This window comes from Zonotrichia albicollis, chromosome 3, assembly GCF_047830755.1.
Source record: "Zonotrichia albicollis isolate bZonAlb1 chromosome 3, bZonAlb1.hap1, whole genome shotgun sequence".
Lineage (NCBI taxonomy): Eukaryota > Metazoa > Chordata > Aves > Passeriformes > Passerellidae > Zonotrichia > Zonotrichia albicollis.
In genome coordinates this window covers 36,820,482-36,836,942 of record NC_133821.1, presented here as the reverse complement: position 1 = coordinate 36,836,942, position 16,461 = coordinate 36,820,482, and the positions used below count along the sequence as shown (strand labels likewise).

Here is a 16,461-nt window from a genome sequence, read left to right as displayed (position 1 = left end):
TGATACTTGTTACTTAGCTAGCATTTCTGAACAGATTTTTTGGAATGAACAAAAATGAAATGAAACTTTTGGCAACTACTTATTAATTTAGGCTAGCCATAGTGAAAGCAACTCCTTCCCCAAGGAGAAGTTAAAAATATTTTGGAGGACTAACACTATGAGCCAGTATGCAGAGCAGTGTTTCTAGAATCCATTTTCCAGTGCTAAAAGAGTTTGTCCTTTTGGCATAGTGGAGACTGCATAAACTTGGAATGGAAATTGGGGAAGAACTTCCCACCTCTTGCCATATTAAATACTAAACTTCCCTAAAGGGAATTTTTAAATCTATTTCTCAACAGATCAGTATCCATGTAACCAACAACGACTTTTGTGGCTCTAAATTTGGTGAATTTTCCTTGCAAACGTCGTTGTTGCTTGTGTTTGATAATCCCATTCCCAAACTGGACACATCTGCACACTGCAGCCCCAGAGACTGGTGCAGCTGGAACAGTTCAAACAGCCTGGAAACCCTGTAACCAGTTAAATGTGGTGCCAGTTCAAATCCAGTTTTGCACTGACTTGGTTCCCTGCAGGAGCAGGGACTGGGTCTTAAAGTTGAGGAGATCCCTTCTAAAGCTGGCCAGGGAGGATACAGGGAGAGCAAAGACAGCCACTGGTGAATCCTTGGGATGGTGGCACTGTCAGACTGGCGGGCAGTGCTTTGCTGAGTGGCACATCTGCCTTACCACGCTGCTAAAGTCCCTAAGATTGTACTGGCCCTGTGGAGTGGGCAGCACATTGAGTTTGGGACAGAGTGGGCAGCACAGTGAGTTTGGGGCAGAGGGGGCAGCACGGTGAGTTTGGGGCAGAGGGGGCAGCACAGTGAGTTTGGGGCAGAGTGGGCAGCACATTGAGTTTGGGGCAGAGGGGGCAGCATGGTGAGTTTTGGGCAGAGGGGGCAGCACAGTGAGTTTGGGGCAGAGGGGGCAGCACGGTGAGTTTTGGGCAGAGGGGGCAGAACAGTGAGTTTTGGGCAGAGGGGCAGCACAGTGAGTTTTGGGCAGTGCCTTCCTTGTGCTTTCCTTGTCAGCATTGAGATTGTTGTGGACTGCAGCAGCTCTGGTTATACTGATAGAGGGAGTGCAGCCAGGAGGGAACAGTGAGCTGCTGCTGCTGATGCAGGGAGAGTCTAAGGAAAAGGAATGGCTACTCTCAAACTTGGAAAGCAAAGCTGTGCTGAAATTCAGTTATGACTTTGAGCCTTGGTTGGAGCTCGTGGGAAGACTGCTAGTGCCTCACCAGCCATTTGCTTTTGCAGCAGCTGCTCTGCAGTGGGAGCATGGCATGACCTTCCCTGGCTGAGAGGGACATCATTCCCCCAAAGCTGCATTATTTGCAAGTGGGGCAGGTTGTGTGTCATCCACCCACTGGTGCCTGAGCTCTTCTCCGCACGCACCCCACGGATGCTATTGTTAGGCACGAACGCTAATTGCTGGTATTTCAAGGCTCCTACCTTCTTATTGCTAAAGGCTGGAACAATAATCACAGCCTAGATTCCCCATCTCTCGGCATCAAGGAAACAAGATATGATCATAGGCAGCGTGCTAATGTAATTGTAGTATATGGAATATGAGCTTTTTCTGTGTAAACAGAGGCCTGGCCACATCCTATGATAGCTCTTCCCGCACTCCGCACGCGGGCTGTTCCTCGGCTCACCGCTCAAGTCTCCATTATGGATACATCCAGCCTTGTCATAACACCACCTCTGAAACACTCACACCGTTTGGTCCTGCTGCATAATGGTGAGAGGGTGGAATATTAAATGGAAAAAGGCTGTTTAAGTAATGTCAGCAGCCTGACTAATTTCACAAAAGGAAGGAAATTCAAAGTTAAGGCTATGGTATATTCTTATCTAGATGCCTGAAGATTTCTGTGCATGACAATATGCCCCTAAAATTCAGAGCTGTCCCTTATGTCTTTAATTTCTCCCATTGTGTCGCTCCTTTTTTTTTATTAAACATCAAAGTGAATTCACAACAGAGAGTCAGCCTAGAATTTAATCCTCTAAATACCTTGAAAATAGAGGTTTAGACTAGAAGTACCAATATATACCCTTAAAACTTCAGTGTAATATAAAAGAGATTCTAATCACAACAGATCATTACAAAGAAGAGTAAACCACTTTAAAAAAAATTAAGTGTCTTAAATATAATAAAAAGGAATAATTAAGAATCAAACAGGAAGCTGCTATTCTGACAATTTAATGATGCTGAATTGGACTGAAAGAATTGGCTTTGCCACTAAAAGGCAGTGAAAATCTGATAATTTCAAAATGGCACTAAGATCAGATCAAGTGGGTTTTTTTGAAATCAGATGCAGCAGAATGAGAAAGAAATGGTAGGATTCACCTTAGAATGTGTCTTGGATTCCTACTGCTGCCTGGGGCTGGAGACCTTATTTTATCAGACCTGCTTAACATCTACTGACCAGGGTCCTCCTGGGAATTTAATACCATGTGGAACCTGCAGAAAGTAACTTGGCAGTCCTGACTGCCAAAGAGAATAATGAAACACAGTTGTTCTTTCGTTCCTATTTCTTAAAAAGTAAAAAAAAAAAAACACCAACAAAAAAACCCCAAAACAACCAAACCTCACAATTTACATGACAGTATCTGGGACATTACAGCTGATTACACTAGGAGTTTTCCACTGTGTGCAGTGTGCAAGTGAAAGTCAAGTAGACAATCTGCTTTGAGTTTCTATATGTAGGAACAGAGAAATGCATCTAAACGTTTAAAAGCAAGCAAGCTAATCTTACAAAATGCTCACAGCAACTGTACACATAATTTGTACATGCACTTACCATGACTCTGTGAATTACAGCCATGTATTTACTGATAATAATTTTCTGAGCATCACTAGGTGCACTAGACAAGCATTAATAGGTTGCATAATTAGATTTTTAATTACTCAGGGGCAGGTTGGTGTTTTCTACCTGAGAACCTTAGGAAGAAAAATTGGCAAATTGCTAGGATGTGTATTGCAATGGAGAAAGATGTCATTAATAACACACAATTGATACGCATTTATATTGTAAAAATAAATCCAAGGAGGTGACATAATTTTATTTGTTACAAGGTCTCATCCCTACAGTGAGCAAATACCTGGTTTGGGCATTATCAGCATATTACTGGAACACAAAGGCAAAGCTTTAAAACACATAAGAAATTAGAACACAGAGTAGTTAACAATTGTGTTATCCATCCTTGCATGTTCTCCTGAAACACTTGTGGAATCTTCTATGTTAAATGTCATACATGCCACAGAAAGTGTTTTGATCCTGTTCTCTTGTAGCCCTCTGAATTAAGTGATCATCGTACGTTCAAACATTATGGACTAGAACATCAGCTATTATTACAGAGTGCCGTGGGTCCTTTTCCATCGGTGGCCCACAGCTCAGACAATTTCCAGACGTGCAGGACTCGCAAGCGCCTTGTCACTCGCTCAAGCCGTGAATGCGGCAAAGCCCCAAGTGAAGGCAAAGCCCCAGGCCCACCCCGCCCCCGATGCCAGGCTGCAGCCGCGGTCCGTGGCAGGCTCCCGACTCCTGGGCTTCTGCTGCCATCCTGTGGCAGCCGCGCGGCCGCTCCCGCTCCCGGGCGGCGGCTCCTGCTGCGGAAGCTGCTGCCCCTGTTCCTGCGGGGGAGGCCGGCACCTGCTGCCTCCGCTGCCCTTACCAGTCCTGGCTCGATTTCTGCTTGACGAAGCGCAGAGATAAATAGTATAAAAGCAGGAAGCTGCAAATGATGCCAGCGAGGACAAGGTAGCTCACATAGAGAGGGTGGGAGTCCAGGTCCAGAGCCTGAGTGACCTGTAGTGACCAATAGCACAAAATTAGCAAAAGGCACAATATTTTCATGCTGGATCTGTGAAGTGTGTTTTATGTGTAAGCTTTCCTGGTGCCTGCTACCTTCCCCTGTTTTCCATCTTGGGTGTAGCTTCCAGGGTGGTTTGATAGAGGGTTGCAGCTACCCTATTCCTATTTCAGAAGAACACAGTTCCAGCAAAGTGCAGTGCATAGTTGGGGCTGGTGTAGGAAAGAGTTGCCCTTTACTATTTTGTTTTTTCTCTTCAACTAACAGAAAGGCATAGGAGGAACTGCTGTAGGGCCATCTTGAGAAACAAATTTACAACCAAGTGTAACCCAGCTTCATGTGTTGATTTGACAATTGCCGAATTTGAGGCCTACACCAGCTATTTAAATGATAAAATTATAATATATGACAGGCATATAAATAGCAATTTCTTTCAAAATTTCCAATTTCTTATCGATATGTGCAACAATTTTTATTACTGACTTACGAGTTTTCCTGGTATTTGATAAGTATTGTTTCCATCAGTCATTTCATATGTGGTGTCAGTGAACTGAACTTGCATCATTCCTTCAAAATTCCATCTGAGAAAAGAGATTTTTGAAACCCAAAAAGGAACTGGAAAAGAAAATGACAGAAATTGATTCACACACACAAAACTTGAGACCTAGAATACTGCTGTGCTGCTGCCAAATACAGCAGGTTTGTCTCACTTCTTGACAGCCAGAGGCTGTAAACATGTGACAGTTTATTATTGGACAAAATGGCAGATATACTTTACATAGTTACATGGAGATGGGAAATCAGGAGTTAGCTAATATCCATATCCATCAAACTCCCCCTGTCAACTAAGTCTTCCTGGAGCTCCATCTTCCTCTTTTGAACACAATTCTTTTTACTGAAAAATTCAGCAACCACGTAAGAAGCTACCCTTTCACTATTGCTTTTTTGACCAAATTTCTTGTTGCCTCATTTTCAGATGGAGAAACTGATGTAAAATGGGTGACCTGACTGCACTGCCACCATCCAAGAAGATAACTGCCAAGGTAAGAACAAAGCTGAGTTTTCCTGCACAGGACACACTGTCACTGATGAAAGCCATTGATGTTTCAATTTGGAGGGAGGGTGGGAGCTTTGTCCTACCTGTCCAGAGGCTGTTCAGGCTTATGACAAACCCACCACTGAGGTAGAATGATGTGAAGAGGACATTGCCAAAGAAGGCAGAGAGCTGTAAGGTCGGCAGCAGAGCTGCCACCCAAAGTGCCATGGCACGGGCACTGTAAACAGCCAACCACAGCAACAGGAAGTTCAGCAGGAAGTGTTCTGGACCAGGAACAAGGTTTGCCAGCCAGTAGATGGGAATCCCATAAATTACCACAAAAATGCAGTGTTCTGGGAGTTCCCCCAGAATCTGTTTGGGAAGATTAAAAAGAAAATTTAAAAAAAGAGAAAAAGGTGAATGATAATTACAAAAATACATGAGATGTGTCTTAATGTACTTGTGCACTGTTTATAAAAGCTATAGGAAATACTCCCTTAGAATGCAATCATCTCCCTGTCAGGGCTTGCCAGTGACATGCAAAACCATGAAACAAACCCTTGCTAATTTTTTCTCCTGTTGTGACAATGCCTAAAACTAATTGTTACAGCTTGTTTTGTTAAGAGTTTTGGGAGAGTCTAAGAACCCAATACACTTTTGCTGTGAACTGGTGTGCTTGATAACAGTAGTACTGTTACTGACTCACGGCAACTGAATGTTTTGTCCCAATTTAGTTGAAACTTGTGTGATGTGAAATTTGAGACAAATTTGGCTGTTGGTCTCCTCACCACCTTGTCCCAAAGGCAGTCCAGGTAGCAACTTGAGTCATTGTAAAACAAAAGCATAACTGGGATTTTCTCAAATATCTGAAGAGGTATATAAGAGACTATTAATTCTTGAAAGAGAGTTGCTACTATCCTCTAATACTAAGGTAACAAATTACATCGATTTCTCTGTGAATAATGTGCAATCTTTGTGACACAATGCAAAGAATTTTTTTCTCTGGCAACCACTAATAAGCATTTAAAATCCTGTGCAGAAATGGAAACCTAAATTACAGATGCCATGGCAGGCAGAACTCATCTAACATCACAAAAGAGGGATTATTCAAAACCCTTGTGAAAAAGAGAATGTCGTTTTGTAAAAGTTCTAAATTTGATTCTAGAAACTCTGGCTCTTTGTGCATGTAACACATTTTTTAGTTCAGACCAATGCAGGCCCAAACTGGAAATGTCACAGCATTCTGTAATTTCTGTTTTACCTCTGCTTTAGCATTTGATATGAATGTTTTGTTTTACAGATCAAGATATGTAAGCAAACTTTCAGAGATGCTGCAGTGAATTAAATAGCAGGTATGTAAAATTGTCTAAACCTGGAAATCTGAGTCTGAGATTTCTCACGTTTTGGCCAAAGACATTGGCTTTTCTGGGTGTGGGACCTCAGCCATGACTTATGGCAAAATTCTAAACTAGTGTGAGGCCTAATCTATTAATACTAAGGAAGTGAGACTGATAGCTTTAGCTGGCAGACACAAAAGAACAAAGTCTGATATGAATGTGATTATTTATTCAACAAGGCTTTGTTTTGCTTGTGTTTTTTAATGTGCAAGATGGCTGTTTGTATTTCCTGGCAGCAAAACCGATTACCTTAGCAAAGAAGTATGGGCTAACAGAGTACATTCCACCTTCCAAGTCATGATAAAGCATTGCTCTTTCTGAATGACCTGCAGGGGAGGAACAAATACACTGGGTTGTATTAATAAGCTTATTTTTGTCATAGATTTAAGATTTTTTTTCATTTTGATTCCTTATAGCATTTACAAGAAGACTGACACTTACATTTGGCAATAACATCCAAAATTATTGTGAATGGGATAAGGGCACCTATCATGTACAGCAGTGCTGTTGTGTCCCGAATAGAGAGTCCGTTTTTTTCATGGCCATAGTACAAAAATCCAATTAGTAATGACATAAGAAGGGCTTCAAATCCATGGATTAGTAATCTTGAAAGATCTCTGAAGTCATTGGAGACCTGACGACTAGGAAAACAGCAATATTGACCATAAGATAGAACACTTACTAAAGCCAGTTATATTCAGACACACAGCCCCAGCCAGTGTTCAAATCAGTTCCTGGAACTTGCTGGCTTTGGCAAGGACAGGAGTTGGGCTCCCTGTTTCTCTAAAGGGTTTTACCTAATCAAACCCATGAAGCACCTGTAGCCACCAAGTATTTCAGGTCTACCAAGATGAAAGCCTGAAGGAAGAAAATTGGGGTGGGATGTTCTGTGCCTCTTTCTGATGATTTTAAATACAAATGGGCACAATACATAACAAGATTACCTTAATAATATTGTGAACTGCTTCAAGGCTCCTGGTAACTGATCATTTAAATGGTGAGGCATATTGAGAACCTCTTCTGAATTCCTGCCCAAAAGAAAAAGAAAAAAAAAATAGATTAGCAGAAGGTGTAGCTATTATTCCAGTTCTTCTCTATGACATTCTTTTCTTTACCTCTGCTTGATGACTGTGGTATCAGTGTTGTCTCCTTCAGTAGCTTTCCATAAGAAATCATCAAAATGTTTGACCTTTTCTAAGAACAAGTTGGCAAGAGTATTTGCTGTTTTTTGGCTTTCCATCTCCTTTTCTGCAGTCTGTTTATCAATACTGGTCAAGTCAACTGCAAGACATTACTTGATTTGAGTCCATGTGCTATAGAATAAATAACTTTACAATGTGTTTAGAATCAGGGATTTACTTGGGAGCAAACAGTCCAACCTGTGTACATTCATTAACTTACAACAGTTAAGACTATCAGTTATTTTAGGTAATTAGAGATGAACAGATTGTTAATGTGTATGTTTCTTACCTAGTCACTCAATGAATCACTGAGATATTACATAATTGCTTATTATAGTATTATAAACTACTATTTCAGATTTTTATAAATTTCATAACACCTTGAAAACAGTGCTGAGAAAAAATAGTTTGAATTTCTTTCCTGTCATGTAGGCATTTACAGTCTTTTATGTGTGACTTTGACTTATATCACATTTTTTCTTCCTGTGCACAATTATAGTTATAGAGGTGCCATAAACTTTACCTGATACTGAGAAAGTCCAAAAGGAATATTATCTAAGGACAACATAGTGCATAATGATACCAATAATAGTTGACTTAGGGTTTTTTTGTTTGTTTGTTTGGGTTTTTTTAATCTAAACTTACAGTAGTATTTTCCCATGCTGATCTTTGGTGTAGATTGACAATATCTGAAGTTTTACAGATGCTTTCTGAGAGAACTATCACTGCACATTTCCTGACTCCTTGCAATGGTTGATCATGTCTCTTCAGCCACTGTTAGGAGGAGTCCATCAGAAATTCTCTGCCTTCCCTTCTGCCCGGGTCGCTTGTTTCTCTGTCAGACACACAGCCAGCATCTGAGTGTTTCCATCAGGTGCTCCCTCTTGCTGTGAATGCCATCTTGGCCTATTTCCACAAGGACAAGTGGAATGATTTCTACCTATTTCATCTTGTCCTATTGCTCTGCCATCCTGCTGCCCATATTTCTTTTCTTTTCCTGTGCCTGCTGACTCAGTGCACACCATTCAATGATCTTCCCCTGCCTCTCTGCCCTCCCCAGCCCCATGGCTGGGTGTTGTCTCTGAACCCACAGGCTGGAGCTATGGGTTTCCACAGGACTCCTCTGGTTCTCCATTCCTATCCAGGGGTTCTGCAAGCCTTCCCCAAGGCTGTGCTTGGCTCAGGACTGCTCTGAACCCTGATGGTGACAAAGGTCTTTTTGTGGGGCTTGACCCCAAGGTTAACTCTCGTTTATCTCTGTGCAGCTGGCACTGCCTGCCACGCGGGCACAGCTGAAGAGATTACTCCACATTACTTGTGGTTGTCTGAGGTCTCTACCAGGCTTTCTGGCCAACTTGAGTGCAAAGACCTAAGGGCTGGAATTGAGCCAGCCTCTGTTAAGAGATTCCTGCCATTAGATTAACAGGGCAGATTCCTTTTCCACATTGCAAAACCCAGAAAATCAATGGATTTGAAACCACATAAGCTTTCTTTGAGGAGTGAAAAGATTGCTGATTTGGGTTGGGATTTTCTCCCTTCCATTGTGCTTCTGTAGGGCAGCACTCCTTTTTCCCAGTACTTGTTCCAGTTTTGTCTCAGACTAGGAGTTAGCTTCTGGGAAACAAACTTCTGCATTTTCGAAACTGAGAAATCAGAGAACTGCCTACAGAAAGCAGTTGATCAGTTTATCTGTATCTTTCCCAGAGAAGATGTTTCAGTCCGCTAAAACATGGGGATAAGTATGCTAAACATGTTGACAAGTTACTGCATCTGGCACTGTTAGAAGGAGTGTTTTTAAAATTAGTTTTGTCCCCTTGTACCTCTTGTTTTTTGGTACATTTCCTGTACTGACGAATAAGGATCCTATTAAAAATTGAACTTCCTGCAGTATTGATTTGGGTTAATTACAAGGAATTTCTGAGACAGTCATGGTCAATAAAAATCACCATTACCTAGCCACTTAGGAAGGCAAATTATTTCCCTTTTTTTATGACAGTGCTTGATACTGACCGTAAAAATCTGCAGGATTGCTGTACCTTGGGCAGGGATAGCCTAGTTCTGTGAAATACTGGACCATGTCTTTAGCTGTTCCACAGTAGGCAGTGAGTCCAGATGTCATCAGAAGAACCAAATCAAACAGCTGGAAGATGTCTGAGCGGGGCTGATGAAGTGAAAGAAGAACCAATCTGTTTCCTCTGGCCAGTCTGGATAATGTTATCACAAGGTTATGTGCAGTAAAACTGTCCAGTCCAGACGTGGGTTCATCAAGTATGAGTATTCCTGCCAAAGACAGTAAATTTAGCTGTAGGAAGCAGCACGTGTGGTTTGGAAAATATGTTCTAAGTGAAATGGTGCTAGTGCACAAAATTTCACTCATTATTTTTAAATTTAAAGAAAATTATTTTTTTTTTTATTTCAGTACAGCTATTCCTGTGCATCACTTCTTACAAAAGCAAAAACCTGCCTTCCCCATGACTACATAAGTATAACTTTATACAAGCAAAAAGTTTTCAAATCCACTTCCTAGGGAAAAAGCTGATGGGGAATCCTGTTGGACAAGAGGCTTAGTCAAGGTTAGTGGTACTTTTGATACAAATATGTAAGATCAAAGAGGGGATTCAATCCAGCAAAATCAGCTGTGGATGTAGCCTCATGTTTTGCTTCTACTGAGGACAATGGAAGTTTCTATTTCACCTGCAACATGAAGCCATGTCAGTGAGTTGCACAAGACTGCAATGACTGACTACAGTGAAGAAAATTACCTTTCCTGTTGATACTGCACGTGTAAATGGAGGCTGTGTCAGAGGGAAGGAAAACAATCTCCATGTTAAAATAAGCTAAAGTAACTTGTGGCATGTGGTTGGATAAAACCCAAACCTTATACTGATATGCACAAACCAGAGCACTGCTGTACGAGTAACTTCAGGCAACTTTGAGCAACCTTTGGTGGTGGGTGAAGGCTCCTGGGGGCTCTGCCTCTGTCTCCACTTCTCCACTGGCAAAGGTGGCAAAAGTGTGTCAGCTGCTGAAACACTCTGTTTACAGAATTATTCCTGTAATAATTACAGTACTATCTGTGATCAGCACTGATTGCAACTGAAGCAGATGGACCAGCAGCAGTCACTAACTGCTGTGGAAAGGCAGACAGAGGGTGTGGCAAGGCCTGTAAAGTGTCCCGAGTACGAGCTCCTCCCGCTGCCCTAGGGGCAACTGCGTGTGCGGCTCTTCCCCGAAAGTTTCCATCTTCCCGCAGTGCTCCGTTGTGCCCAGGCGGTGTGAGGTGTGCCCCGGAAGGCGCGAGTGGTGCTCACCCGGGTTCCAGAGCAGCTGCACGCCGATGCTCACCCTGCGCCTCTCGCCCCCGGAGACGCCCCGCAGGTGCTCGTTCCCCACGCGGGTGTTGGCGCATTGCCGCAGGCGGAGCTCTGCGATCACGTCTTCCACCTGCGGGGATCCGAGGGTACAGGCGTCAAGCAAGAGTTCATTTGCACATTCGTGCATTGGTACAACTGAAAATATGATTAATATGGTTAAAATTCATCTGGATATTTCTGTGCTAGAGACACTTGAAAACAAATCTTGATTTTAGAGGTAACATTAAAAAAGACTCAGCGATCAAAAATTTAGTTCGTCGTTCAGCCTCTCTAATGCTTTCTCTAGATTGTCATTTTTTATGAGCTTTGGAACAATTGCTGGTTTCTATCTTGAAAGATGAAAAAGGTTTATAATTCATAATCTACATAAAAAAAATGCCAGATTAGCTGTTCTGACTCCAAACACACAGGATCTCTTGGATAATTCCTGTCAGGCACATTTTTGACAACTTTATTTTTTCCCAACAGCTTAATTACCCTTTTTTTCCTTTGTGAGTCTGAAAAAAACTTTGGAAGGCGCAGTTTGGCAACGAACAAAAGTGTTTCTCTGACAGTCAGGTGGGGGAGCAGTCGGTCATCTTGCCTCACGTGTGCTATGCATTTCCTAACAAGCTGGGGAGTGCAGGGTTCGTTGTTGATCATGACTTGACCAGACTTGATTTTGCCTCCATGATCCCGGCAGGTTATCACGTCAAGCAAGGATGTCTTTCCACCACCTAGAAAAATAAAAACTGAAAATTAATTTCCAAGGGATGGTTTTGAAAAGCAATCTTGTCACAGACAGAGGTGTTAAGGAAAAAAAAATATTTGCCAACCCTCCTAAAGTTTTCCCAAAGTCACAGAGACAGGATGATATTCAAAGAAAACACTGACTATAAGCTCCTGTTAAGGAAATCTCTCCCCTCTGGAATGGCGTATGTGGTTTGAACCCTTCTCATTTCTCAGCAGAACTGGGTACTTGGGCTTTGAGGACGGCTTCACGAGCACAAGAAGTGTCTCTTATCTCTTTGGTGAACTCCCTTTCACTTTTGAAACACGGGTCAAAGATGGTCCTGCCCTGGCTGCAGGGCTGGTGCCCGAAGGCTCAGCAAGAGCTTTCTTTGTGGAGGGATTTGTGAATTCAGAAACAGCAGCTGGATCGGCTGAATGACTAAGGCATTGAATGATTATACAGACAATAAGAACATTAATCACGATTGAAATAAAAATTATTATTACTTGAATTAGACAAAAAGTCATTTAAATAATTAAGAAAAGCTGGTTCATACCCAGAGGTAAGAAAAGTAAAACAATGAAAACAAAACCTGATCTGGAGTTAAACAGCAAATGAATTTTTCCTTTTTGTTGTATGATTCTGTATGTAAACACACAGAACTCTCTTATGATTAGATGTCATTTATTTCCAGTCTCCCTGTTGAAAGATTAACTCCACACTTGCTTCTTAATACATACATCTTAAGAAAGAAACCCATCCATCTGTAAACCATGTATTGCTCTGTTTAAGAGTGACATATTGATTGCCATTGACAATGTGAAACCCATCAGCAGTTTAATCCATTTTACCAAGGCATTTGATGAAATAGATGATAAACAGCTTTTGAAAATAGTTTGACTAGTTTGCTGAAAGGGGCTTGTGCTCAGTGTATGTTGCCTTACAAAGGTGCTATATCTATAACGCAGTATGTTATTTCATCACAAAGCTTTTCCTTTTATTATCAGGAGAATGAATCTCTAAGGTAAGCTTCACTGACTTTAACAATATGTGCTAAGGAAAGATTCCCATGGCAATAGGAAAGAAAACTCTCATTTTTTAGGAATAAAGTTAGAACTTTTCTGGCAAATATGCCTTGCCTTTGAGAGAATTTTCACCGAATCACTGAGCTAACCTGATGCAAGACTCTAGTGGAGACACAGCATGGGGGTTTTCACCTCCCAAGTATGGCACTTTCTACTTCAGTTTACAGGTCCTGTGTCTACTTCTTGTCTGCCTTGACCAGTCCCACCAGAAAATGGAAGGAAAAAACCAAACCCCAGTGTAATAAAGCAGTAACACTAGACAGAAGAGGAACTGTCTTTTCTTCTCTGTAAGTTTCTATTAATTAACACAAATGCAGTATTTTATCCTGTTAGAATTGTTTCAGTCCAAATAGAATTCCTGCTTATGCTTATTATGCAAGTCGGCACTGATCTTTCTTATGGGGTTTGGCTTCATTTGTTTGCTATCTGAGTATGGTCTGCAATTGGCCTGTTTTGAATCTGAGCCATGAAACTGATTCATGTCCAGCAGATCTGGAGCTGCCAGGCCACACTTGTAACAATACCTCGCTATACCTCAGGAAACAGAACGCAGATGTGGGCAGGGCATAACAGAATTTGGTTTGAAAATGAATTTTAATTTTTTCTCCTTCAGTATTTTCTCTGTGTCCTTGTTCATCATATCACTTAAAGAATGTATTTTACTGACACTCCAACAGTTTTCTCTCAACTTGATTTTAACATCATAAAGACTGCAGATGCTCTTGATTGTGTTCATTTTATCTGAGAACTGCCCATATAATAAAATGTGGTTGCTCTTACCAGTGGTTCCTATAATTGCAAGCATCTGACCACTTCTCACTTTTAGACTCAGATTTTGGATTACTGTCACATGGGAACGAGGATCTGATTTCCAGGTCCAGGGCATTTTCATCTGAGCAAGGTTCTCATACCAGGGAATCTGGGATGCTGTGTTAACCTAACAAAGAAGGAAACAAGTCCCTTCAATTCAAGCAAGAAATTATTTAACAACAAATACCTTCAAAGTTACAATGTTACAAGCAAATCATATATTAAAATATTGTTCATCTTCAGAAATACCTAGATGGAAGTTCTTTTGCAGCCACCTATGCTTTCATGCCTTTCTTCTTCTGTTAATCACTGAAAAACTCTCTGTGTCCTTTGTTACTTATTGTTAATTTTAAATGTTTCAAACTTTAGATATAATTAGAAATTCAAGGAAACTGAAAATTGTGAAATCTTATTCAGATGCCATGGTGAGGAGGAGATGAAATATTTCACTGGTTCATTGAAATCCTCTTTGTTAGTCATCTCTTTATCCCCTTCCACATACTCGTTCTTGCCAGCAAGGGCTCCTTTCATCCTTAGCTGAATAAAAAGCCCCTGTGCTCCAGCTCTCAGAGGATTCATTTTGCTCAAGACTGAAACAAAGCAGGGCCTAGAAACAGGTCTCTATTCCTGTCTTATCCCTTAAATTTACTAGATATATTTACAATACAGGGGTGAGTCTGCTGTCAATATTGCAGACAAGAGTGTGATTCTGCTCACAAAACTGACCGTGCAACAGTTTCGTGATCTTTATCAACTTTATTTGGCATTTTAAATGGTCTGGGTATAGAAACAGGCATTGCTGGATATGTTTCCTGCTGAAAAGAGGTGTATAAATGACTATTTTTACCTGGTAGTTGAGTTCTTTGACCTCCAGAACATTTGATTTTCCACTGTATGCAAAATAAAGACTGTTATCTTCTTCAGGGTGAAAAATACTATCCCGGGTCTTGGTCTGGAAAAGTTGTTAGGTGGATTACAACAGTTAATTACAATAACTAAAGTGATGCTAAAGTCTGAGTTCAGAAAAGATGAAGCACAAAGGGAAATGTATTTATGGGATGTAGCAGTATTATTGATGAGTTACTGTAGTTCAAAAGTCTGAAGAGTTGAAATAAGTTATCAGTTCACACTCACTCAGTGTAAAAAGTACTTTGTTCTAGTGACATGTATGAGGGCCAAACATGCTGTACTGTGCTCTTCTAGTTGCTTTCAGATTAAAAGGGAAAACTTTGAAAATGGAGATAAATGTCATGTCACTACAAAGAGATTAGACTTTTTTTGAGGAAAAAAGATGTACTACTTCAGCAGTATTAGTCTACTGCATCAAAATGGTGCATATTATTGAATAATTCAGTATTAGTCTACTGAATCAAAATCAATATTGCAATTGATGCATTTTGGCAGCTAAAAATGAAGGTTCACTGGAAGCATGTCCATTATTGAATTGCACACGGACTTGCCTCCTTGGAGGCTTTATGAACAAATAAAACACAGCCACTAGTGCAGTCTCTTTCTTCTCTTTTGTTTTTTAAATTCACCATTTATCAGCTGGAACTTAATGTTCTGAGATATCAGTTAAAATAACAAGAGCCTACTTGGCCCTTTTGCATAGAGCTGCAATGACAAAGTCCTAGCTTTGGGTTGAGCTGTGTGTGCATGCCTGCAGTTTTCCTTCCAGCCAGCCATGTCTCTCCCACAGCTCTGTGGTTTTCCTGCTTATCAGACTCCAACCCTAGCCAAGGCAAATGTACCTGTTCCCTGTGTACAGACCCTGCCCATGCCTGTGGTGTCTTTGCCAGAGGATGACCATGATCTTTGCGTGCACCTCCTGCCCTTGCAGCAAACAAGGCTGATTTCTGATTTTTTTTTTCAGTAGAAATCAACATCACACCAAGCAGCTGGAGAAGCCACAGGAAAGCCTTCCAAACTACCCCTACTGCCAAAGCACTCTGAGCCCTTCCTTATGCTGAACCTAATTTTTGAAAACAGGTGCTCCCCAGCAAACGGATCCAGACTGAGGCTTTCCTGGGAAAGCCAGTCTAGGATACACTCCCATGCACACATTTGGAGATCCTCTCTCAGCTCCACCACGGTGGCACCTGAGCAGGGCTTGCATGGCACCAGCCTCATGCCCAGTGTGCTGCGGTGGGCGATGTGCCTGCTTTGGGCTCACGGTTCGGAGCTGGAGCACCTCGGGGCTCACTGGCCGTGCCAGCCCGCTGCCAGGATGGATGGATGCCCGCCTCTCCCTGATCCCGGCAGGATGGATGGCTGCATGCCTCTCCCCGCTCCTGGCAGGATGGCTGCCTGCCTCTCCCTGATCCCGGCAGGATGGGTGCCTGCCTCTCCCTGATCCCGGCAGGATGGCTGCCTGCCTCTCCCCGCTCCTGGCAGGATGGCTGCCTGCCTCTCCCTGATCCCGGCAGGATGGGTGCCTGCCTCTCCCTGATCCCGGCAGGATGGCTGCCTGCCTCTCCCCGCTTCTGGCAGGATGGCTGCCTGCCTCTCCCTGATCCCGGCAGGATGGGTGCCTGCCTCTCCCCGATCCCGGCAGGATGGCTGCCTGCCTCTCCCCGATCCCGGCAGGATGGGTGCCTCCCTCTCCCCGCTCCCGGCAGCCGCGGGACAGCTGAGCCCTTCGGGTCCCTCGCCACTCCACGCGGCTCTCGCTCACAGCCGAGCCCTCGCACATCACCTGGCTCCAGCTGGCATCGTCCAGAGAGACATTTTCAGAAGTTTCCTTCATGATGGTGGTGGTGGTGGTGGTGGAAGGTCTTGTTCCCCGCAGTGGTTTGACTGTCGTCTCTGGGAAAGCTGTGGAAATCCTTCTCGTGTTGGTTTGGAAAGCAGTCCTTTCCAAGCATCCTCACCGCAGCCCCATTTCTCCTGGCGTGCTGCGTCTCTGCAGCTGGCATGACCCCGTGGACAGGGAAATATTCCCCTCCTCTGGGACACTAATAGCTCAGGCTAAAGGTACATCAGATAGCGGCTTCAGCTAATCACTGATCAGTCC

The 16,461-nt window shown here is 42.6% G+C and overlaps 1 protein-coding gene across 1 annotated transcript; it reads right to left on the bottom strand.

Annotated features, from left to right (window-relative positions):
- Positions 1–3,067: 3,067 nt before the first annotated feature.
- Positions 3,068–16,454, bottom strand: ABCG8 (ATP binding cassette subfamily G member 8). Its single transcript, XM_074537176.1, has 13 exons — positions 16,144–16,454; positions 14,296–14,400; positions 13,419–13,575; positions 11,319–11,557; positions 10,779–10,911; positions 9,478–9,747; positions 7,402–7,567; positions 7,231–7,314; positions 6,728–6,927; positions 6,536–6,612; positions 4,994–5,261; positions 4,341–4,468; positions 3,068–3,849 (listed from the first exon to the last, which is right to left on the bottom strand). Exons 1-13 carry the CDS (start codon positions 16,192–16,194, stop codon positions 3,712–3,714), a joined length of 2,016 nt encoding a protein of 671 aa, XP_074393277.1. The 5' UTR covers positions 16,195–16,454; the 3' UTR covers positions 3,068–3,711.
- Positions 16,455–16,461: the final 7 nt, after the last annotated feature.

Coding starts and splice junctions, on each gene's coding strand:
- ABCG8 (XM_074537176.1), bottom strand. CDS start 16,194: ATGAAGGAAACTTCTGAAAATGTCTCTCTGGACGATGCCAGCTGGAGC. Junction 11,558..13,418: donor TGCAATTATAGGAACCACTG/GTAAGAGCAACC, acceptor TTATTTTTCTAG/GTGGTGGAAAGACATCCTTG. Junction 5,262..6,535: donor GCCCATACTTCTTTGCTAAG/GTAATCGGTTTT, acceptor CTTCCCAAACAG/ATTCTGGGGGAACTCCCAGA.